The sequence below is a fragment of the Rhinolophus ferrumequinum genome, chromosome 13, assembly GCF_004115265.2.
Source record: "Rhinolophus ferrumequinum isolate MPI-CBG mRhiFer1 chromosome 13, mRhiFer1_v1.p, whole genome shotgun sequence".
NCBI lineage: Eukaryota > Metazoa > Chordata > Mammalia > Chiroptera > Rhinolophidae > Rhinolophus > Rhinolophus ferrumequinum.
In genome coordinates this window covers 46,022,855-46,047,910 of record NC_046296.1, presented here as the reverse complement: position 1 = coordinate 46,047,910, position 25,056 = coordinate 46,022,855, and the positions used below count along the sequence as shown (strand labels likewise).

At 39.9% G+C, this 25,056-nt stretch overlaps 1 protein-coding gene across 2 annotated transcripts; it reads left to right on the top strand.

Annotated features, from left to right (window-relative positions):
* The first annotated feature begins 264 nt into the window (after positions 1 to 264).
* On the top strand, positions 265 to 24,833 carry QPCT (glutaminyl-peptide cyclotransferase). 2 transcript variants are annotated; one of them, XM_033124254.1, is made up of 7 exons: positions 265 to 482; positions 8,082 to 8,228; positions 13,943 to 14,221; positions 18,298 to 18,474; positions 20,498 to 20,597; positions 22,850 to 22,966; positions 24,217 to 24,833. In XM_033124254.1, exons 1-7 carry the CDS (start codon positions 363 to 365, stop codon positions 24,360 to 24,362), a joined length of 1,086 nt encoding a protein of 361 aa, XP_032980145.1. In that variant the 5' UTR covers positions 265 to 362; the 3' UTR covers positions 24,363 to 24,833. The 2 variants fall into 2 exon arrangements, with proteins under 2 accessions (XP_032980145.1, XP_032980146.1); XM_033124255.1 differs by having other exon boundaries at positions 268 to 482; positions 8,124 to 8,228; positions 24,217 to 24,829.
* The last annotated feature ends 223 nt before the right edge of the window (positions 24,834 to 25,056 follow it).

Genomic DNA, 25,056 nt, shown 5'->3' with positions numbered 1-25,056 from the left:
AGCCTCCCTCCCCTTTCTATTCCCTGTTATGGCACTGGAGATGTTAAAAATGCCTCTTCTGCGTCTCTTCCTTCCTCTCTTCCTCTCCAAGACAAGGAAGTGGCCATCTCTGTTCCCTTAGATTCGGAAGCTTGTGCCTCCCAGGACAGCCCAGTCCTGGAGTTGCTAAGGTCGTGGGGAGGAGAGCTGTGGCTTCAGCCTGCACAACGCAGTGGGGAGGCGACTGGGAGGCGATGGAGGTGGGGGGGGGGGGCGGGCGCTGTCGACCCAAGGGTGGAGAAGAGGGAAGGCGAAGGACGCGCGTGCCCGGGCTCGTGACCGCCAGCAGCCCAGGGAATCGGCGCTCAGATACCCTCCGAGAGATGGCAGGCGACGGGGACCGGAGCGTGGTGGGCACCCTCCACCTGCTGCTGCTGGTGGCTGCCCTGCCCCTGGAGACCTGGGGGGTCAATCGGGGCGCCGCAGCCTGGACCCAGGAGAAGGTGAGGGGCTGCAGCTGCGTGATTGTACCTGGGTGATTCTTGCCGGATGCGGGTACCCGGGGCTGGTAGAGCCCCACCTAGGCTGGGCGGGGGGCGGGGCAGAGCGCGAACCCCGGCCCAGGGAGCGGTGCTCGCCTCGGGCGCCCGGAGGAGTCGGGGCTCTGCGTCCTCACCAGCGTGCCTCGCTGGCCTCCCGGACGCCACGGGAGCCGGGTGATGTCACCGGCCTCCCCTCGGCTGCGGTCTGATGAGAGTATTGATAGGCACAGGAAGTGTGTCTCGCGGGCTGCAGCCCGCAGGGAGGTGAGGGCGCATTGCCGCGCCGCCGCCCACTCCGGACCCGCGAGGCCCGCTGTCCCCACGCTCCCGGCAGCCGGGGTGCGGGGCTCGCCTGGGCGTGTGTGCTCACTGCTGAATCCCAGCCCTTGGGACGGTGAAGTTTCCATGCAGTCTCTGGGTGTACGTGTGTTGTTTGCCCATTTTCGATTTTTAAGCGCAGCAGCTCCGAAGGAGCTTCAGTGGAGACATTTTTTTACTTTAAAATATCTTTTTTTTTTTGTCTTAGAAGAGAATAAAATGCAATTGTCAGAGCAGTGTATCTAGTTGTAGGTGGAAATTGCATATAAGGAACTTAGGATAAAAGTGACATGCAAGTTCCCTCTGGGCGGAGTGAGTAGGTTCACAGTGATTTCCCTTTCTTGTGTAAGAGTTTTGAAATCACGAAATTGCTAGGGACTTGAGCAAATGGTCATGGTATTGGAGTAAAATGGGGTGTTCATAAAGATACCGAGAAAAGCAGCAATATAAACTTTGCCAGTGTTGTTGAACAGATCTTTTAAATGCTTGCAGTATGCCTGGTATGTACTCACACGTTTGAAATGCTGGGCACTGGCCCTGTGCTGGTTCACCAGCCCCTCCGCCCAGCCAGAGGCATATGCATTTGTAGATGCATTGCCCTCTCCAGTTCCCTGGGTTAGACTTAATTAGTGTCACCATTCAGGGGCACACATGCCCCCACTTACACATGGAGACCACCAGACATGGGGAACCTGGTGGGGATACGGGAAGTCAACTGAGGAATAGCTTCATTATAAGAAAAACAACTTTCGTCAGTAGGTCTAACATCCACTGAAGAACACTGAGGTACATACTCAAATCCTCTCCTTCACTTCACCGTACCTTTCTGGTCAGAAATTGGGAAGGGGGCATGAAGAACCAGAATGTGGTGGCTGGCCAACGTGTCTGTAGGATCCATTTAAACGGTGGGAGTGAGTGAGATGGGAACAGTTTGAACTAGCTGCTTTGAAGGGATCATTTGTAGGTAGGATGTGTTTGCGGGTGGGAGAAGGTGCTGGGTTCTTAAAATGTTTTAAACTCATGAGAATTTAACTGTTGAGAAACGTCTTTGGAAGCACAGGTAAGTCCCTTTTACATTTATTATAAGAAGCGTTTACTCAGTGTTATATTGGGAAACTGGATGCTTTCAAATGGTGTAAGAAAATGGGCAAATGACAAAATCAGTCATGACAATTCACAATTTCTGGTCTCCTGTCCCCTTTTTCTCTAAGGCCTTCATAAAGTCCTTCAGGTGGTCAGGACATTTGGCCACGTGGGAAAATAATTAGTTCACACTGAAATACATACCTCCCTGCTCTAAATTGCATATATTAACCACACGAGGTGTGCCCTAGTTACACCGGTCTGATGAAAGGTGAGGTGTGGTAAAGCATTGATTTTGAACTCAATTTTCTGGTCTTTCAAATGAAGTGGCATTTAATATGTAAAAACAGTTCAACTCTAGTTTATGGCTCTGCTCAGAAGATTGTGATTTGTTTTTTTGAAACCTGCAAGCCATTTTCCCATAGAAGCAATATTGTAAGTTGTTAAATTCGCAGGTGGGCCCACAGGTGTATATTTAAGGGCACTGGCATCTGGGGAACAGGTATCTTATATATAATCTTATCACATGGAGGTCAGCGTGCCCCTGTGAGGTTGGTATGTTTATCCACAATTTACAGATGAGGAAACTTGACCACAATTAACACCAGTGAATTGAAGAGCCTTCATCTTTGCTTTCTGCCTCCACTCTCTTCTCCAAGGTAGATGAGTCCTGGCTGATGGTTCAAGGAACGGTATCCAGCTAGTGAAGAAGGGTGAGGCTAGTGGGAGGATTGGAAGGCCAGAGAGAGAGCTTACTTCCCCCTTTCTGGGTCAGGGTGGACCTTAACTGGAATTCCAAAATTGGTAGTTTGTTTTTGGAAACGTCTCTTTTCTTCCTATCTTCCCCTTTTCCCAATCTCCCTTGAAGAGCTTAAAGGTCATTATTCCAGGGCTTGATCTGTGTATCAAAATTACTTCTCCTGAGTCCTGTCCTCCCACCTTGATCCCCAATCTAATTCCTTTAGCACAGAACCTTTCCTTTAGTACAACCTCATCACCCAGCTGTTAAAAGGAATCTCATTAAATCAGTCCTCCCTTAGGTGCACTCATGATGGCTAAGAAGGCTTCATATGTTTTCAAACAGGAAGTTATTAACTCCAACACATTAAAAAGACTTCTCTTGAAGTCTTCCAATTGTAAAGTTAACATGTGCTCATTTTAGAAAACTAGGAAAATATACGAAAAAGAAAACTATCGTCACACATAATCCCACATTCAGAGATAATTGCTGTTAACCATTTTGGTGTTTTTATTTCTTCTCTCTCTCTCTCTTTCTGTCTCTACACACTCACACACACACGTATATAAATATGTGATGTATGTTTTTGTATTTATAGAGATGGATAAAATTATACCAGTCTCGGCGTTTTTATGAGAATTGAATGAGCTATGCATGTAAAGCACTTAGCACAATGGCTGTCATATAGTAAATGATCAATAAAGGTTTCTTTTTTTTAAATACACACACATGAATATTTGTTTTATACTAGAGATTGTGCTGTATATACAGTTTTATATCTTGCTGTGTCACTTAATAATATATCATGAGCATTTTCCTGAGCCAATAAAATTCATTGAAAGTATCATTTGATGATTGCAAAATCGTCATTCCATAATTTAACTATCCCTTTATTGCTGGATATTTAAATTATTTCTATATTTTGTCATAAAGCTGGGACTCAATGCATTTTAATGGTGGAATTTTCCTTTATTATAACAAAGGTGAAGTAGAAAAATTCAAGTCATATTGGGGGTGGAGGGTCAGATTTTCTGAACAGAGCAACCACATACAGGAGCATTGGCTGCATCTAGGAGTGCTCCTCCAGGGTCAGTTCTGGCAAATTCTTTAGTGTTCTCCCAAGCATTTCACATTCTTCTGCTTCTGGAGTCACATGTATTCTAAAAGTGCTTAGGGTCCCCCTTCTCTGTGGCTCTAATAAAATTTCTCAGTCACCCATCTACCCCTCCATTCACCATGATTCGTAGGGAAGCAGCAACAGAGACTTCAACAGACAGGGTCAGTGGTAGGCTGGGCGTTGGTAGGAGGAGAAAAATATCCCATTTTTGAGCTTCTACTAAGATAAGTGCTATAATATCCATTTTGCCGATAAGGAAAGTTATCCTAGTCACAGCTAGTAAGTCAGGGATTGGGGATTTGACCTTAAATTGTGTTTAAAGCCTGCACTGCTTTGTCTCTAGGTAGAGGGCTACTCGCATTAAAGAAGACAGAACTATACCTTATTCAGTTTCCAACTCGTCCACAACTGCATTTGTAATGTCAGTGACATCTGACACACAGAAGTAAATGCTGCCTTTACTTGAATTTTGAAGTAGACACAGGTATTATCCTGAGTACTATTGGGAGACACTCATATGGGATGGAAACTGGAATTGAATTCTGTAACGAGCTCCCTTTCATTCAATGGTTTGGGACCTCAAATCCCTCTGCAAGCTGGGCCAGCTCTACAAATTATGTAATTAAAACCCTCTTTGGCCTGGAACCATGTGATTAGCTTAGAGGAGATGCTTCAGGATATCTGGTTCACACATTTTTAGCTGAAAGATTCTTGTCACCCAAAGCAGACGTATTGTCCTTTTTGCCTGGGTTTGAAAAGACAAGGCAGGGGCTGTAATAGAGACTCATTCCTCTGAGAATGCCTGTGCCAATAGAAAATTGTCGACAGGTCTTTTAACTGAACTAAACTTAGAATAGTTTGGGGTTTGCAATTAACATTGGCTCAACACTGTTTTTGCTTCATTTACTTTCCTCAGGCCCAGGCTGCACTTTCTCTCCGGGTTTCTCCTCTTATTCCTTCTTCTCATCTCCACATAGATTTTTATATTTATTGAGTTCTGAGAGTAAGGTTTCATAAAAAGCAAATGGGTGCCGTTTAGGTTGGAGAAGTCAAATACAGGGCTTTAATGAATAGAAAGGCTTAAGTAATTACCTGAGTGTGGTTGTTTCCCCTTCTCTATCCTTCATGGACTGGGAAGCTTTTCTCTCTATGATTTCACAGGAGCATCTTTCCACCCAGGGAGGCAGAGAGGAGGAGGGCTTTTTATTGAAGAATGTTAATGAAATGGTTGAGCCAGGAGACTAAGGAGCTACTCATGTAGGTCTCTCTATTCAGGAACATCAATGGGCCTGTCTGCTGAACTTACCCTTTATTCATCCATTAAGCATTTCTGGGGTGCTATTTGTCAACTATATGTTTTATCCACAATATCTGTTACAGCTAAAGATGCTGGAGGGTTATTTATTTTGTCCCCGTTTTTTCTTAAGTCCCTTAAGAACTCTTTCAAGCCTCCATAAATTGCCTGTTTAAATATGAGCTTGATTTCCTTTCACTGTGGACGTGAAGTGAAGGACCTCATCCACAGTGACCAGGTAGGCTTGGGATGCCATAATTGTCAATAATAGAAAAGGAGTCACTGTTCAAACAGCCTTTGAAACAATAGTTCTTGTTGGTCACAACAACTGCGCTGGGCCAACCCAACTCTAAATCATCATGAAAACAAGCACCGACTATCAGAAATTCAAAAAGAACAAAGCCCGCCAACATTGAACCAGGGCCAGCACTTCTTGGCCCTTTGCGGCAGGTGGCCACCTGTCTCTTCTGTCTTTATAATTGCTTGAGCATTCAGCTGATTTGATATTTGTGATGGCAAAATGCCCATTTTACTTTATTATAATGTAAACACAGTCTTAGTGAAGATACTTTTAGAAAGATAATCACCTGTCAATTCCTTATTTGACGAATTCACCCAATATTTATTGAGTGCTCAATATAGCTAGGTAGAGAGTGGAAAATAAGAGAGTTTTGCTCTCATGGAGCTGACACCTGGTATGAAATCAGGCATTAAACAAGTGAAAACACAAGGAAGTGGCCTCTGAGTTACAACCTGAAATGAGCAGGAGTTGGCCAGGTGAAGAAGAAAGGAAAAACCTTTGAGGTAGAAGGCCCCACAGATGTAAAGGCCCCAGAAGGGCACAGCCTCACACAGCTTTGGGGCCTGGAAGGATGCCAGGGTGACTGAAGCATGGTAAACTGGGGCTCGTGGCCCTGCCTCGGGCTCATGAGGTAGCAGGAGAGACAAGCTCATGTTGACTGGGTTAAGTAATAATTAACCACAGAAGTCTTCTGCCTTTTTGCCTCCATTTTCTTCTTTCCCTTCTCGCATTTTCATAGTTTTGTCTTTTAGCTTTAGCTGTCTTCTCAAAGTGCTGTTTAAGACTTAATGGGGACTACATCATCTCTAAGTGGCTTATCGAGCTCTGACCTCTTTCATGTTTGAGAGAAGGTAATAGAACTAAAACGTATTGATTATTTACTATGGCAGTTTACATGTATTAGTTCACTTAATTATAATTATCCTAGGAAGTAGGTGTTCTTATCCCCATTAAACAGATGAGAAAATTGAGCCTTAATGAGGTTGAGTAACCTCGCTAGAGTTACAGCTAATAAGTGGTGGGGGGCTAAGCTGAGAGGCTGAGTTGAGAGGGTTTGTCTGAACCCACAATCCACGCTCTTTGCATGATAATACCAAAGAGTAATGCTGAGACATAGCCAAATGTAGATGAGTATAAGTAACTAGGCAATAATCATTCTCTATTCCACAGTTTTTCACCAGCCACATGGACTATTTGATATGGAGTGAAAATACCTTATATGGTTACTTAAACATATTCAACAATGCTGATCCTGGAAAGGACCCTAAACTAGACAAGTTTCCCCGATTTCTGTTTTGCACTCCAAAGAACTTAATATCCTCATGTTACCTTCATCATTCCCCTTAGGGAAGAAACTACTCACTTCCCTGTAGGAGGAGTAACACATTGCGTCACTGAGTACCTGATAAACATGTAATAAATAAAAGATTCTTTATTACTACAAAAGAAAATATAGCATGTGTAAAGTAATATTCAAAATACAAATTTGAATGTTATGTTTCTTTAGTTGTTTAAGGTTCACTTAATTACTATACAAGTGTACATAAGCGTGTGAACATTAATACAACATTAAAATAATTTTAACTCAAGGTAAAAAGTGTTCTATTTTGTGGGTTATAGAAGCATCAAGCTCTGACTGAAAGGAATTGCAACAATCAGCTAGGTTAGAACTATTCATCAGAAATAAACAATGAGGAGCACATATGAGGTGAAAAATTTTCTAGTAGCTATATTAAAAATGTGAAAAGCAACAGGTGAAATTAATTTTAATAATATATGTTATGTAACTACAATTATTAATGAGATATTTTACATTTTATTCACATTCAATCTTCGAAATTTAGTGTGTATATTATATTTAGAGTACTTCCCAATTCGACTAGCTACCTTTCAAGAGCTTAATAGTCACATGTGGCCTGTCGCTACTGTATTGGTCATTGCTGATCTAGCTCAAATTTCTTTATTTGTTTTTTGAGGGGAGTGAGAAGTTAAGGCAATTACCCAAGGTCATACAACCTATAAAAGGCGGCCAGCAGCTTTTAATCCAGCTTCTCTGACCTCAAGACAGTGCTTATTTTGTATCACCACACTACCTTTATGAAGCAATTATGCTAACAAAGTATATTGTTTTGTTGCCTCTAGTTTTTAAAATATTGGGTTTTCTTAAGAACAGGAATCAATAACTGAAATTTTAGAACCTTAGTTTTTTAATTTTTATTGGGGAATATTGGGGAACAGTGTGTTTTTCCAGGGCCCATCAGCTCCAAGTCATTGTCCTTCAATCTAGTTGTGGAGGGCACAGTTCAGCTCCAAGTCCAGTCACCATTTTCAATCTCGGCAACCTTTTTGTTGAGAGCTCGCGCTCTAACCAACTAAGCTATCTGGCCGCCCCTTAAAACCTTAATTTTACAAAGCAATTGTACCAAAAGTCATTAAAAGTTACACAGGAAATGACTATTAAATATCAATTTTCAAGCTCAAAGCATTATATTGATTTTGTTTTTAAAATAAACTGCCAATAGAATTAGTTTAACGTTATATCGTTAAAGGGCCAATTTTAAATTTGAGTAGTTTAATGTACCTATAGCATAAGAGCTATTCCTTTATTTTGAGGTTCAAAGAAAATATTTTTCAAATGCAAATGTCTCAGGGTAAGTCTTAAACATTATGAAATGATAGCCGGTTAAATAATGTTGTTTAATCCTCAGAATTATCACCAACCAGCCATTTTGAATTCTTCGTCTCTTCAGCAAGTTGCAGAAGGCACCAGTATTTCTGAAATGTGGCAAAATGACTTACAACCCTTGCTGATAGAGCGATATCCGGGATCCCCCGGAAGCTATGCTGCTCGCCAGGTGAGAACATAACAGACAAACTTAAATGTTGTTGGATACTTTGCTTTCACGTGAGAGACAGTATATCCAAAGTTCTGAGTTATCTAATGTTCAGATCTGTATTCTCATCATATTATTTACCAAAATAAGCAACCAAGAAAACCAAACAACTGAGAGTAAATGTCTTTTTTGTTAAGTGATGCATGTTAATTTGAATTAATTTATGTGTAAAATCTTTGTCTGGGGTGCAGCATCAGACAGAGTACTAAGTACTCAGCTCTTGATCATTTCTATAACAACCAAGACACCCAGACATGCAACCAAGTTATCTTGGACCCTAAACACCCAACATCAACAGCCTTAGCCAATCTTTGGTTGACAGTTCTAGGACAAGAGTGAGTTCCTGCCCTATCAGGCCTTCATTCCCCTTTGGGAAATGGTATTCTCCCTGTAGGGAGAGTTAAGATCAGTGATAAGCTACTTTTCCAGTGCTGTGCTTCTCAAGCTTCTGACTCTGACCCATAGTTAAAAAAAAAAAAGTATATTTTACATTTTATACACACAAACATAAGATAGATTTAACTGACACAAAATACTCATTATCTGCAATTTAGTATGATATTGTTAGTTCTATTTTACTAGTTTTTAAGAAAAATGTTTAGTCATGACTCACTAAACTGATTTCAAGACCTACTGATGTTACCACTCCAGTTTGAAAGACAACGCTATAGAGGGTAGATTAAGCCATACACTGGGCTAGACTTTGAATGTCTCTTTGCCTCCTTACTGTCAGTCTTTCTAAGCAATCTGAAACCTCACCTCTAAATGACTGCCTTTTCAAATTAGCCCCCTTTCAAGCTGCAGCTTGAGAAGGAATGGGGGAGACAGGCCCCTCCTATTCTCCACTTAGAGTACTCTACCTGCCTAACTCTTCAGGCACCCCAGTAATGTGACAGAGTGACACCTGCACACACAGCTATTGAGCCCTTCTTTTCTATATGTCTTTTGCTTCTCAAGTCTAGTCCAGACAGCCATTGTCTGTTGCTCCATTGACCTCTCGTCTTTTATCCAAAAAGCTCCTGCTTCCTCTAAAGAATTAAATGGTGGAGACCCAAAGAGCACTTTAGTTCTTTCTAACTTTTAGGCAGAGTGAGGAATAATACTGATGATGGAGGGCTTTCATAGAGCACTGTTTTTAGGTCTGGCCCTTTATGGAGTTCTTTGCATGGATGATCTCTTTCAATCCTCTCAACAACGCTACTATGTGAATACTATTATTATCCCAGTGCCACAGATTAAAAAAAGACCTGAGGTATAGGTATATGAACTAACTTGCTCAAGGTTATACACGTGGTAGTGATGAGGCCAGATTTTAGACCCAAATCTGCTAGACGTCTCCATTCTATCACTAGAGATCAGTGGCTGGGGGAACCAGCTCTGTGCTGTGTGCTCATAAATGTCTCCAGCTTTGGATGTTTCATGCCTGCATTGGAGAGTGAGGCACATACCACTCATTTTAATGTTACTCCCCAGGCCTCATTCCCCAAGCATTTTGTTGAGAGAAGCTCAGGGCACTTACTGGGGCTTTCCAAAACTCTCAGTTCCTCATCAGAAGAAAATCTAAGTCTATAATATTCAATTCAATCTTTTTCATTTCCCCATACCATTTGCTCAGAAGGCTGTATATACCCAGAAGCATATACACATATTTCAGACCTGAGGTTCCTTGCCTGTGGCCTCTAGAAGTCCATGAACATATCATATATTGCCATTTTGATCTTTATGTAGCTTTAACAAAATACATAGCACAAGTAATATACATAGATGCTGTTGTGAATAACAAACACATATTCATTTAAAAGTGTTCCTGAACCTACCGTAACATTTTCTGTGTCATATAGGGGTGGAAGCAAATGAGGAATTTATTGATGATATTTGGGAATGCATTGGGCATTGTTGCAGGGCTGCTTATGCATGGTCTGGCTGATGTGGCAGTAATCCTAACAGGATGGCTGTGTTAGAAATCTCACTTAAGAGATTCAATTTTGTAATTTTTTGAGAAGAAAATCACCATGAATTTTTTGAAAACTGTTTCCTAAGCTGTAAGATAAAGCGTTTCCACTTTTGAAGATGAGGTGGATGACTCTTGTGTTATTGTGAGGGACTAATTAGTCTTAATTCAACTAGCGTTAGTACCTTTCATGCAGAACTAATTTTAAATAACAATGGTGTAAATTTTATTTTTTCTCCTGAGGCCTTTTTGAGAACTAGATATCAGATGTTTTATAATTTATAGAGTAGAGCTTCAGGGTTGTAACGAGAGAAGAATCTCAAATCTAAAAAGAAATGTGGAATTGATATAAAATTGGTTAGTGGATTAACTTTTGCTGTTATCAATGAAGATATGCATTGCTATGGGTTCCCTTTCAGAGAATAATAGGGAAATAATATCCCATAGTCTGCATTTTCATTATCTCTGATCAATGAACCTAAAGCTGCCTGTTGGATTTTTAGAATATTTGTATTTGAGAAAATAATTTATTTGTAAAATAAATAATTTGAAAACATTCAATTTGGGGTATATCAGTGATTTCTAGCTGAGATAAGAATAAACATAAATTTAAAGATCAAGATGATAAAGTGTCACTAAGGAGCAAGCCAAAAACTTTGTCTAAAAGAGGCAAGCCAGAAACTTTGGGGTTAAAAATCCCCTATAGATGCTTGGTGCATCTGAGAAGCTGAAAGGTATGGGCTTCTTCAGTGAAAGGTGTGTGTATCCCTGAGTGGAGGGCCCTGGGTGAAGAGCCCTCAGCTTGGAGCCTGAGAGACTAATACGTGGTACATGCAAGGAGGAAGAGATGCCTGAAGTCCCCCATGGCAGGGTTCAGCCTCCTGACAATGGTCTGTTTGCAGATTTAATGCAAATACAGCGGAATCTGCTTCCTCCAAACAAACCTGTTCTACTAATGTCATTGTTTCTCAAAACCTAGAAATGAGACTTTCAGTTGACTTAAATTAGACCCAGGATCATTCACCTAAAATCTCCCCTGACTTCACTCTCCCCTAAGGAAGTACAATGTCATATTTGTGTTTATCTTTTTCCTTTCTTCCTTTTCTCTCTCTCCACTCCTACTCTCCAGCTCTCTCCTTGTCTCCACCTTTATCTTTGTATCCTTTACTTCTACTCAATCTCCATCTATCTTTCTCTTCATCTCTCTCTGTCTCCATCTAGCCATCTCTTTCTCTCTTTTTCGCTCTTCCCCATTGAAAAAACAGGTGTATGGTAATCCAAAATACAGCCTATAGTGTAAACTGCATTTTAGTATGCTTGATGGGCCCAGGCTTTTGCTACCTGGAGTCATGGAAGCACACCCTGCTTAGAGGCAGTCTAGTGAGAAGAGAGGTAGTATTTGCATCCCACACTACAGAATTGTTGTGGGAACTTGCAAGTTAAGTCTGAAAACCAAAAGGCACAACGACAAAAGGATATTGGTGATGTAACTAGATTAATGCAGCCAATTTGATTGTTTATAAAGAGATTAGTTGCTAAGATAAACAAAAAATATTTATACTGAATGAAAAAGGTTGCTTCAGGGAGACTTATTTTGGGGGCATTTGCTGTGTTTTTGTGAATTTTAATGTCAACATAGATATCAGAAATTATGGCCATGACCTGTTTAGTAGTTGAAAAATGAGTTTGTTGTGAGACTTCAGCTGAGTAAAGCTAACAGATATATTTTTTAAATCCCAGTTCATTTTTTAAGCACGCAGGCTGCTATTGGTGCTAAAGACATTTTATGGAGTAGTTCATCATCTGGATACCAGATGTTCTGGAGTGCATGCCTTTTTTTTTTTTTTTTTTTTTTTAGATGACCCTTTTTATGGAAAAAAAATTTTCCCCCAAGTCTGGATATAACTTATTTTCACATTCTGTGTGAAACTTGTCTTTAGATGCCCAGTGATTTCTCGCTATTCAACCTATCAATACTAATGTTCTACATTATATAATTTTATATATTTCCATTGAGAATAACTTATAATTGAAAAATAAAACAGTATTTAAAAAAATGAAAAAAGAGAATAACTTATTAGTTACAATCAACACATATTTACTGATAGCCTACTGTGAGCAAAGCCCAATATTAAGAACTATGGAGAATAACAAAATAAATGAGATATAAATGATGATTTCAAAAAGGTTATAAACATTTCTTTTTATTACATGAAAAGACAACTTGAAAACCTGTCATGGAAAAAGTAAGGTACTGCCTATATGTGCTATATAGGCAAAAGTCCACCTCACTGCAGAAAGCAAGGAGTGAATAGTTGGAGAATTGTGTGTTTGTTTGGCTTTTGCAGGATTGACTGTAGAATCACTGTCCTCCCTCTGGTTAGTTCGGCCCTTCCTGGAAGCTTCCTGTCACGGTTTTTCCAAGGCTCTTGCCTACGTGTCATGTCACATTAGTTAGGGCAGGAGGCCACACAAGATTTGGTGAGGCTAGGAAATCGTGTATTTCCTTGGGGGGGAAAACCTCCCATTCTTTTCCAGTCATTATGTTATTTATTTATCACCTCAAGGTCCATCTCCACTGATTTGTGGAACAGATTGCCGGTTATGTAGATGGTTAGTTTGTCATTTGACTTACCCCCCGCCCCCCCAAAAAATCCTTTAAGGCTACTTACAAAGATGTACATACTATTTCAAAATAAAATAAATGGAACCTAGTAAGAAAAATGAGGCAAAGGGAAAGTAAAGACAGGAACGGGCAAATTAAACAGTGACGAACTCACCCAAAAGTTCTCATACCACAAGTCTAGATTCTTAAAGAAGACACTTCTAGTCCCTGAGGTGATGTTTGTTTCCTGTCTGCTGCTTTCTCCTGTCACTTACCGTATTGCTCGTAAGGCTCAAGATAACCAGAAGAGATGGGGAAATAGATTCCTTTTCATTTGTATCGTGTACAGTGGGTCTGGACCCTCCTTGGGTGCAGCAGGAGAACTACTTATTATGTGATTCTGGTTGAGAGTTGCTTTTTGATTCTTAGAGTGGGCAGGACCTCAAATACACCACAACCATCCCCTTGTTATGGGACTCTCTCTACATTGTCCTTAGAGGCAAGCATCAGTATCTTTTGTTGGTGTTCATTGTATGATGTATTCGTTGGATTTGGGTCACATGCTATGCACATGCGGACACAAAGAGCTACCATGTGTAATTCTTGCCTTCAAAGCGCTCAGAGTGGAAGTTGAGCCCTGTAGGACCGTGGTATATCTGATTTCTCAAACATGTATTCTTCGCCTCCTGGAAATACTGACAGTGGACTTTAATACACACTGAACTGAATCTCTATCTCCTGACATGTAGAAATGTCCACAATATATTGTGAAGTGAGAAGAGCAAGGGGCAGAGTAATGTGTAAAGTCGGATTCTATTCCTATAAAAACACACCCCTCTGTCAAATATATGTGTTTGCATGCTGGTATATGTTTATATAAATAAGGGGAAGGGTGTGGAATCATATATATCTGACTATTAACATTGCCTATACTAACAGTTGGCGGGGGAAGATTAGGGGAGAGGGAGAGGACTAGCTTTTCCTTTAAACATCCTTTCTGTTAATTCAATAAACATACACATTGCATTTTTAATTTGAAAGGCATCACATAAAAATCTTAAACATAGTTAACAAATGCAGCCTATCTTGATCTGAAAATTTGATTTTTGTTTTCATCAGCACATCATGAAGAGAATTCAGAGACTTCAAGCTGACTGGGTCTTGGAAGTAGACACCTTCTTGAGTCAGACTCCCTATGGGTACCGGTCTTTCTCAAATATCATCAGTACCCTCAATCCCACTGCTAAACGACACTTGGTTCTTGCCTGTCACTACGACTCCAAGTATTTTCCCCATTGGGACAACAGGGTGTTCGTGGGAGCCACTGATTCAGCTGTGCCATGTGCGATGATGTTGGAACTTGCCCGCGCCTTAGACAAGCAACTCCTTTCCTTGAAGGTATCTGATTCCTGAGATAAAACATGTTAGCAGTAACTCAGAGTGAATTCTAGAATCCTTGGGGGAGTGAGAAGGCCATTTAGAAATGTAGACTTGTGGTACATTTTGTACTAATTTGTTGCAAAATGGTATGAGTTTGAGTGAATATTAGTTGGAAGATTACATTCTTTGAAATGTCAACCAATGGGCAATAAACCTAAGATACATGACAGTGAATTCATTCATTGACACCTCATTTCTTAGTTTGGAGTACGCATTCAATTCAATACAACATTTCTGTGTGCAAAATGAAGAAGTAAGAAGGTTGGTATGAGAACTTCATTTATTTCTTCTTGTTTATGTGGCCATGAACATCATAACTTTCTCATCTGAGAGATGATGGATCTTGAGTTGGGGGGAGGGAGTTGCTGCAAAGTGGTTCTGAAGTAGAGTGAGTAATTCAGACATATCAAGATGAAAAGCATGAAGCAGAAATGCATTATTGTCATTATCTGTGAATCTCAGCTCAATTTTATGTAGCATAGTGGAGCTTTTGTTATGTTCTCAGCTCAAAATACTTCTGGGACTCTCAGATGTTATTTCAGTCTCTGTGTTCTTAAGGGTATATTGGAAAAAAGTGCTAAACTAGATGAAGACATTTTGTTCAGATATCACTCATAACCAAGTAAACATAACAAAGCAAAAACAAAAAACTTTGTTCACAGGCAACAAATGCCTTTTTTTCCCCCTCAGAGCTTTATGAAGGGGCCAGCCTTTGGTACAATGGGGATAGAGAAGTAAAAGGTTTATCTTGTAATGGAAGTAATAGAGATATTTGGTTCTATTTTTGCTGGATATGCTGAACTTGAAGAAAGCAAGAATTGTTTATAACCCCTCAGTATCCTGTTCACTGTTTTTTTGTTTTGTTTTGTTTTCTGAACCTTCTGTAATGTCTTTGTCCCATACTCTGCCCTGCTTTTAACAAGCACTCTTCCCCAGAAATTGGGTGAGGTGAGTTCAGAAGCTGATAAAAAAGTTTACTTTTTCATATTTGCATCCTATAAAGACATGAAATGGAATGAAGTATGACTTAAAGACACAGGCTGTGAGGTGGGAGTGTTTTCTCTTGTGGAACTCTGCCTTTTCCATGTAGTTCATGCCGTCCTTGGGGGACCAGAAGTAGAAAGGCTAAATCCATTGTTGGGTAGGGATCTGCTAAAAAAAAAAAAATACACATGCACTCTATTATCTTTACTAGTAGAGGTAAACAGTGATATGGACAATGAAAAATAAGGACTAGTTTTTCATGCCAATGTTGAAAATATCAGATTTATTCTTCCAGTTGTACTTAAACTAAATCTGTATGAAGGAATTCTTTTAAGTTCTTCAGCTCTCATGGACTGGGTAGGTGACGGTGGAGAGGACTCAATAGTAGACTGGATTATTGTCCCAACTCTTTGCAGCCCTCTCCCTTCCAGTAATGAGATTATAATTATCCATTCACATCCTTTGCCTAATAGCTTTGTTGTGCCTTCCCACTGTGCATTCCTTGACTCTGGACTTTGGTTATTTGATTAGTTTTGGCCAATGAGAGGCTAGTTGATGTGACACAAGCAGAGCCTGGAAATGTGCTTGTGCAATTGGGCTTGCTCTCGTGCTTTTGCCATCACCAGGAAAAGGGCATGCCCTGGCTTGCTTGCCAGTCCCATGAGGAAGGTAAGAAATATGTGGAGCAGAGCCAACCTTGATGACTGCAGAATGAAGCAGAACATCTTCATCCAAAACCAACCTAGATCAGTTGTCTCTGAGCTGACCTACAGATTCAGGAGGACACATGATTGTTGTTTTAAGCCACTGAGTTTAGGGTGCTTTTCCACACCGCATTATTGTGGCATTAGCTGATAGAGCCTTGGATGGGTAAAGACGGCAGATAGTTCACTGACCATGTTCACACCGGTAATTAGGCATTTATCATATTGCCATGAAGAAAGACCAGAAGGCCTTCACAAATCATGCCACACAGATAGTGAGGTAGGCAGAAGTGAGGCAGAGGGCTGGGGAGGAAGGTGTTGATAAATCTGTATAAGGAACACTTAGATATACAGATTCTCACCCCACACCTGGCAGATGGGGTGACTATCCCACCTATATCCTTGTGTGAGATGACAGAACATTTTTCTGGGGAAATTGAACCAGGGAGGTTCTGGACATAAGAACACAGGATATAGAGGAGGGCACTAGTGAGGTACCTCATGGAAATCAAGGAGATGAGGTGAAAGTCTGCAAATTGAATAGTGAGGTTCCCAGCCTTTTCCCCACTCCCAGCATGAGAAAGCCAGCAGCCAGTTTATACCCAGCAGATAGGAAACTGGAGGATCCTTCTCTGGAGAATGTGAACCACCTCATAGAAAACACCCAGACAGTGACATTTGGGATCCTCAGTGAAAACTGGGCACCAGATTGCCCTGCAGGGAAGACAACCATCTGTGTCTCTAATCAGTATTATAGTACCTTATTCTTTAATAGGAATGAACACAAAGGATGACCAGACATTTGAGGACAGTCTCCAGCATGAAAGAAAGCAAGAAAAACAAATAATATGAATTGAAAAATGCCCTCGGAGGGAATAGAGCACAAAGAGCAAAAGATAACTTAAAGGACACGATTTTTAATATCCTGAGATAACAGGAGGACTTTTATCCATAACAGATTAAGGAAACATCAGATTCAGTTGGGTGCAATGGGGCACATTCCCCCGTACTGTAGTGAGGTGGACAGAGCAAATCGTTGTGTATTTTTCTCCAGCCAGGTTCAGCTGCAGGAGTGCAGACACAAAGGAGGCAAAGAGTGGGATTTAAGGTTATGTTTTTACCACGTGAGTTTGACCGAGGCAGAGAGAGGCAAGGGAGTTGAGCCTGTTTGCAAGGGAGTAATTAGAATGATTGACTCTGGAATTCAAGTTGAATATGGAAGGAAGGACTAAGAAAAGATGAAAAATTCAATAGATTGGGGATTCCAGGAGGGTTGAAGGATGGTGGAGGTTAGGGTACCAGAAGGACTAATCTAAAAGGTAAGAGTTGTCAGACAGTGGAAAGTAAAAAATCCATCAGAATCCTAGTCACCCTTTTGAGTTCTCCTGAAATGCCAGCTCTTGCATGAAGTCTCCCTTGACACACCAAGGATTCAAACTCTCATTCTATCCAATTCCCAGAGGAGTTTTGTGTTACATTTGTGACCCTTGGCACATTTTGCCATGCTCATGCATTTGTTTTACTGTTCCTACACCAACTAAAGTGTAGGCTCCTTCAAAGGGAGAGGCTGTAATGATTATTCTTTGTGTCCCTGTTACATTCCTGGGCAGATCTTTGAACCTAAACTCAGTTTGAAAAATTACAGACTTAAATAAGGTGAGAAGCAAGAAACATTTGCAGTTGTTCAGGTTGTATTCCCTGGGACACACTGATGTGGAGTTTATTTAGCATTTAGGTTATTTCTTAGGGAGTGGCCTTGGCTCAATACCTGTGGCAAGGAGAGGAGAGAGATGGGATTAGGTAAAGGGAGAAGTCAAGCTGCCACACAGGCTCAACAACAGCCCGAGCCAACTTGTGGGGAGTTCTGCAGATGGAATGGGCCTTTAGAGAACCCCCAGGACCTTAGGCCAGTGATTGGATATAGGGCACCCCTATAGCTGAGGCAATCCCTAAAGGGAGTAACAGCTGAAGGCTTTCTGTTCACAGCTCTTCTGGCAGCAGAGGTAACACATCCTTCTGAAAGGAAACTGGGGGATGTGTCACCATGTCCACCATAGCAGTTCCATAGTTTCAAAGTTCTCTGAAGAGTAAGAAAAAAAATGTGCGGCATCTATTTCCAGAGGGAGTGGAAGAAGGTATGTTGTATATGGGTGAAGACTGTGAGAGAGCAGTGATGATTTTCAGACAGGAAGTGGTGCAAAATACATTTTGGCATATTTTCTCTCACTTTGGTCTCTTGCTTTTCTTTGTGGCTTATCTGTCTTTTTTTCCCAGTTAATAAAGAAGTGTGTTATTTTTTAAATCCTCACAGCATTTTTGCTATCATTTCACTGTTCTTTTTACCAGAATGTTTCAGACTCCAAGCTAGATCTCTCACTCCAGCTAATTTTCTTTGATGGGGAAGAGGCTTTTCTTCACTGGTCTCCTCAAGACTCTCTGTATGGGTCTCGGCACTTAGCTCCAAAGATGGCATCGACCCCACACCCACCTGGAGTGAGAGACACCAACCAACTGCATGGCATGGTGAGTCTGGGTAATTTCTGTGGTGCTGCAGCTGCAGGCTGTGCCGCAAAGGAAGCCAAAGCTAAAGCCAGTTAAAGACCTTAAAATGCCTGGCATCCTTCTAGCCGAGTGTTTATAGTAGAACATTCCTTGGCAGGCATTGGGTTTTTGAGGAATCCCAGAGCTAAAAGGAATGATTCTGGGTTGGTAGTTATGTTTGAGCTGGATTAAAATGTTTAATTAAAATGATATAAAAATTTACATTGTAAATTTGGAAAATTTAATTTTTTAAAAATGTAATAAAAGTTTAATTAAAATGATGTAAAAAAAATCAGACTAAGGAGACCTCAGATTCAGTTTGATCTATTGGGAATACATTCCCCCCAGTACTGTACAGAGGTGGAGAGAGCAAACCCCTTCTTTGAGGCCTCTCTAAAGCCTGAGGAGGCTAAGGTCTTGGGAAATGGAGTGAGAATAGCATGTGATATGAGGATGGGCGTGAAGAATTTCCTTGGTGGCTTTAAAGGGCGATAACTCCAAGTGTGCGTATGATACTGATATTTTGATGTGTCAGTTTTGATGTGGTATTTTTGACATGGAGGTGACATTTTGACACTGCCTTAAAACCCTGCTCTGTTTACTAAATAATGGATACAATACACAACCCCATTTTCATCCCCATTCCTGGGCCTACGCCCCATCCCTAGTCCCTTACCATATCCTTGAATTCTTCTCCTACTCTGGTTCTCTTCCCATATTTGACCTTCATTCAGTCTTGAGTCCCCAGCTTGGAACCTTATGCTACCCCTAAGACTTTATTCTTAGGGGTGCCTTCATCCACCCCTGAACTTACCCTATCTGTGCACTGAAAGCCCACTCCGACCCCCTCCACCATCCCTGTCTTTTGCCCTATCATTGACCTCCACCCTCTCAGTCCAATTGGCCATTAAATGTTCTCTATGATTCTGACACATCTCATATTGACATTCTTTCCATCCCATTGTCCATTGGCAGCTCATAATGGTTCAGGGGAATATGGCTGGCACCTCATTCAGTCACTTGTGCTCAACTGACAAAAAAGGGTTCATAGGAGGAGGAGAGACCTAACTCATCAATAGGAAGAACAAAGTTATTTATCAGTCCAAATATATGAATCCATAGTAATGGTTAAGACCATTTTCCCCGCCAGAAATAAATTCTTAGTAGCTTATCTAACCTTATGAATATGCTTTTATTTCAAACAAGCCTATTTTTTCCCCAATGAATATATTTGATCATCATCCTTCATGAGTTAATAGACACTATGTCTTTAGAAACATAGACTCTGCAAACATTTATCTACTATGTGTTTGTTTCTATACTAGATATTTATCCACACATTACCTCACTTACATAAATCAGGAGTTCTTAATCTGAGGGCTAGTCTTCAGGGAGTCCCCAAGCCTGCTGATGTTTTGTGGCCCAAACAAGTTAAGAAAGACTGGTTCAATTGTAGGCTTATAATCGGAAGGGACCTTTAGAGATCAGCAAGTTTGAGTTTCTGGTTAAATAGAAAAGGAAATGGAGACCAGAGACATAAGGTCATATAGCTTCTAATCAAGGAATTTTTTTATATGATGCTTTGAGGAATAAATAGTTACTAAGTGTTCTCCTATAGGCAGCTGTGTCATTAGAGATGAAGAATAAAATGGCTAATTAGAAAGAAATAGAAGATCAGTCAGTCTTGGACTCCCATCTGAAAAGAAAGTTAAATGTATTCCTTTCAAATCTACGAAGTGATGGAAATATTCTCTTAGTGATGTCCTTCTCAGGTTACAGATATGAAGACTGTATACTTTACCATTTGCCCACATTGCATAAGCAAGATTTAGTAAGTTCTTCAAAATAGTTTACAATGTTATTAAACCTTTTGTTCATTTATACAGCTCCCTAGATTATTCTCATTTATTAAGATGACATTAGTTTTGACTGATGGTTTTTTTCCATTGATGAGTATGAAGCATGTTTTGGCGACAGTGATTAAACAATATTTTTTCTCCCTTAGGATTTATTGGTCTTATTAGATTTAATTGGAGCTCCAAACCCAACATTTCCCAATTTTTTTCCAAACTCTGCCAGATGGTTTGATAGACTTCAAGCAATTGGTAAGCACCACCATTATTAAAGAGTCAAACCTGGTTTTTCCCCCTGGCAAACACTACATTTTAAAATTCAAAATTTATGATTTCATTGTATGATTTGAATATATAATATACTTTGCTGCCTTTTTTCCCTTGCTTTATTGATTCATTTATTGTTCCTATCCATCTCTTTTAGTAGGCTTACTTTATTTTCCTGCATGAAACTTCATTTTGATATGGAAACATAAAATACTATATTTCATATTTGCATATCCTTAGAAATGGTTTGAAAATATTTTCCTGTTTGAAACATACGGAATGTACTTCTAGGGAAAACTTTATTCAGCAAAACATGTTGGCTAATGATGAATGTTATGTCCTGATAATGATACCAAAAGATATTCTTTAATTTTTCCTGTCATATCTCTTTGTCATCTTCCATTTTCTTGCCTTATCCAGACATGATTTTCCTTTAAATCTAGTACAGTCTCGGCCTATTTTCCAAAAGAGTAAGAGATCGAGATGCAAGAGAAAGCTAAGATCCTTCAAGAGTCATTTAGGAGAAGGTTTAATGTCATATCAATGAAAATAGACTAGGCCTGACCAGGTCAGGCCAAGCCAGGCAAAGAAACTTAGATATCTATGCCTCAAGAGAGAAGCTTTGGGCTTGGAGAAGGAGAATAACTTCTTCCCTTCATACTTCTAATTTTCCCCTCCCCAAAACACAAACATCCCTTCCCTGCTCCTCATACACAACAACAAAAAAAACCCAATTGGAATCAGGGAGATACGAAAATGAGATAAAACTTTATTATAGAATTCAGGCCAGGAGGCCTGCTTTTGGGGCAAGAACTTCAAGCTTGGAATTCCTTACAGAGAGAGAATTCCTTATAGCCACAGAACTTCTTGGAGCAGGATAGAATTGTATTACTTCTAAGCAGTTGGAAAAGCGATGCCATCTGAACTCATTCTTTTGTTACGAGTTCAGAATTTGCCAATATCCAGACCTAGAATATTACAAGAGAAACTTTTACCTGAACCTCAGAATCTTAACTTTGGCAGATTTCAATTCCTAGTTTGAAGGAATTGCTATTATGGTATTATTAATACAAGCTTCTGGGTCCTCTTCCTTGCAGCATGTTTTCTTGACTTTGATGGTAGCCTCAAGAAATTGGGATTGGCCTTCTTTCAAGAATTTTGTGCACTTTTCTTATTTCCTCTGCCAGAATGAACTTATATCAGTAACTTGCATTATAGTGCAATTTGAACCCGTTGTGCTGTCCCTTCTAGTGTTATTTGTACTTCAAACCATATCTACTTGTATACAGAAAAGTTGTATCCTAAGGTGAAAGAATTATAAGATGCGAGTGTTGTTTGGTCGTGGTAAGGTCTTTCTCCATGTTCCTAAAATCGTATTACACATGCATGCTACTATTTGGTCTAGTTTTACCCTTTAAATTTAGCAATTAAAAAAAAAAACCCACAGAAAACCCACAGCTATCCTGGGAAGTTTCATTCAGTTGTCTTCTACTCTTCTTTTGATTTCTTATCACCTTGTAACATAGAACTCATATTGTATGTAACCATGTAACACATGAGTTCTATGATACAAAGATGACAAGAGTAATGGAATGCAGGCCACTGGTTCTCCAACTACAGTGTGTATCAGCTGGAGGACTTGTTACAACCCAGATTCCTGGACTCCACCCCCAGAGTTGCTGACTCAGTAGGTCTGAGGTGGGAACAGATAATTTGAATTTCTAATAAGTTCCCAGGGGAGGCTGATGCCCCTGGTCAGGGAGCACACTTGGAGAACTACTAATGCAGGTCAGACTAGCTCACCCTTTCCTGTAGAGTGGCCACTCAGGATACTTCATCCCCACTCGGTTTGAGTATTCCCCTTTCAAGCCCCACATCTCCTCTGAAGGTATTCTTCATGTAAAATCTCAGGTCTATGCGTATCCACATGTGTGTTTTTCCCCCTCATTTTCCTTTGTTTTTTCTCATTTTTGATCTCTCCATTATTCTACTGAGTTTCTACCTCTAGGGAGGTTCTCACCTGTAAAGCTACAGCCATGTGTGAGTCTTCTCTTCCCAAAACTACTCCAAAATGTACACACCCAAATTCAGCCCAGCTGTTTATTGTCACGGGTGTGGCTGTGTTCACTGCTGCATAATGTTTTAGGAATGATGTATTGAGAATTCACTCTTTATGTATTCTGAGTATTGATCGGATAAAAATCGGTATTTATCTGCTATCTAATTGTCATTTGCAGAACATGAACTCCATGAATTAGGTTTGCTCAAGGATCATTCTTTGGAGAGGCGGTATTTCCAGAATCATGGTTATGGAGGTGTCATTCAGGATGACCATATTCCATTTTTAAGAAAAGGTAACGTGTGTGTATATATGTATGTGAGCGTGCACATGTTTAACCTATTGTATTTATTGTATTTTATATGCTTTTGTGACAATATAGAAGAACGAGGAACCATTACCTTTAATTAATTGATGAATTGATGAATTGAATCCACCAATCATCTTATGGCTTCTATTGTCTCATGAAAGTCATTCCAAATCCTCAAGGACACCTTCATATTTTTTTCCTACACCTAGAATATTTAGGAAAACTCATGTTCCACCGACCTTGCCTTCCCTTTCATAGAGTTAGACTATATTCTTACACTTTGTGTAACTCTGGTGTTTTCTGATTAATAAGGAAGCAATATCCTTAATGTCAATGGTGGAAATTTAAATAAACCCGAGGGCTCTCGCAGTACCCTCCCAAGTGGTCTCCAGTTTTTGTTCTTGCTGCCCTATTCTTTACATAGAAAGGAAAGTTGTCTTTTTAAAATGTAAATCAAATTATGTTACTTCCCTGATTTAAAGACCTGGTGGCTTGCCGTCATGTAGAATAAAGCCCAAAGTTTTTCCATGACTGACAAGGGCCTCCATTTTTTGACTCTGTTCTCCCTCTCCAACATCACCTCCTCCCTCTGTCTCCAATCAGTATTGCTCCGATCCAGCCACAATGGGCTCCTCACTCTTCCTCAGGTGGGCCAAGGACATTCCTACCTCAGGACCTTTACATTTGCCAATACTGCTGCCTGGAATGCTCCTCCCCAGATCTTTGCCCAGCTTGCTTTCTCTTTGCGGCATGTCTCTATTGAAATGTTAGCTTCTCACAGAGGCCTTTCCCTGACTTTAAATACTCCTTTCTTGGCCCCGCTGTCTGCCCCTTGTTCTCTATTCTCCTACCTTGTTTTATTACTCTTTATATACCTTATTACTTTCTCCAATTATTTTTTATATTTGTTTACTTGCTTCTTTTTCTGCTGCAATGTAAACTTCACATGAGCAGAGCTTTGCCTTTTCATGGACGAAACCTCTACTCCTAGAATAGGGACTGGTACATAGTAGGGTGCTTTATAACGATTTACTGAATTAATTGACATTTGTTTAATGAATGAATGACTTTGGAATACAAGGGTAAGATATAAGGAAGTACACAGAAGCTGATGAATTATCAGCTGTCTGTAGCTGATACAGAGCTCCCACTCAGACTTATGCTTGAGGAGCAACACTTTCTAGTTTGCTCACTGGAAATTTGCACTTAATTACAAATCAGTTCTTTCTTATTAGGTGTTCCAATTTTGCATCTGATATCCTCTCCTTTCCCTGAAGTCTGGCACACCATGGATGACAATGAAGAAAATTTGGATGAAACAACTATTGACAATCTCAACAAAATCATACAAGTCTTTGTGTTAGAATATCTGCATTTGTAATATTCTGATTTACTTTATAGTAATTACAGCTAGTATCAAATTCAAAAGTCAAGATACAATTTAAAACAATATGATTCCAGACAAATGCCGTGTGGAAACTTCTCTCCTATAGGTAGTTTTGAATATGTGATCAATAAATCCTAGATTTATGTCATGTCCTAAATTGCTCATTAATTTTCATTTAGAGATAAAAAAGTAAATGTAAGGAAAACAGAAAATAAATATATTTAAAAAACTCCTTTAGCTAAATAACTATGAAGCTAAGTCAGATTCTTAGATTCAGTATCATGGTCTTTTAAATAGTACTTAAATGTAATAGTGATGTGCAATGTGTAGCCTAAGTTTTATGATTTTTTACACTTGGGAATCTATTGCATATAATACAAAACAGCGACGTCATTTCAAGACTCACATTTCTTTGAGAAATCTTTGTAGGGTTTATTTCATAGAAATTAAATCAGAATTAAATGCCCTGTGTGAATTTCTTTTCTATATATAAATGAAAAAATTTATAATTTAAAGTATAGTTCAATTTTTATAGTTTTACAAATTTAATATTTTTATTTTAAAAATAATATAGTCATTAACAAAAAATTTTACAATGCAGAAAAGAAAAGAAGAAAACTCCGATATCAACACGATCACCATTCAATCTTTGGTTCTTCCTCACACATTTTCAATGCAGATTTTTAAA

What these genes read in the sequence shown, in the direction of transcription:
- QPCT (XM_033124254.1), top strand. Translation starts at nt 363, where the DNA reads ATGGCAGGCGACGGGGACCGGAGCGTGGTGGGCACCCTCCACCTGCTG. An exon ending in GAAGCTATGCTGCTCGCCAG is followed by an intron (nt 8,229 to 13,942) that starts GTGAGAACATAA and finishes TGTTTTCATCAG; the next exon opens with CACATCATGAAGAGAATTCA. An exon ending in TGATAGACTTCAAGCAATTG is followed by an intron (nt 20,598 to 22,849) that starts GTAAGCACCACC and finishes TGTCATTTGCAG; the next exon opens with AACATGAACTCCATGAATTA.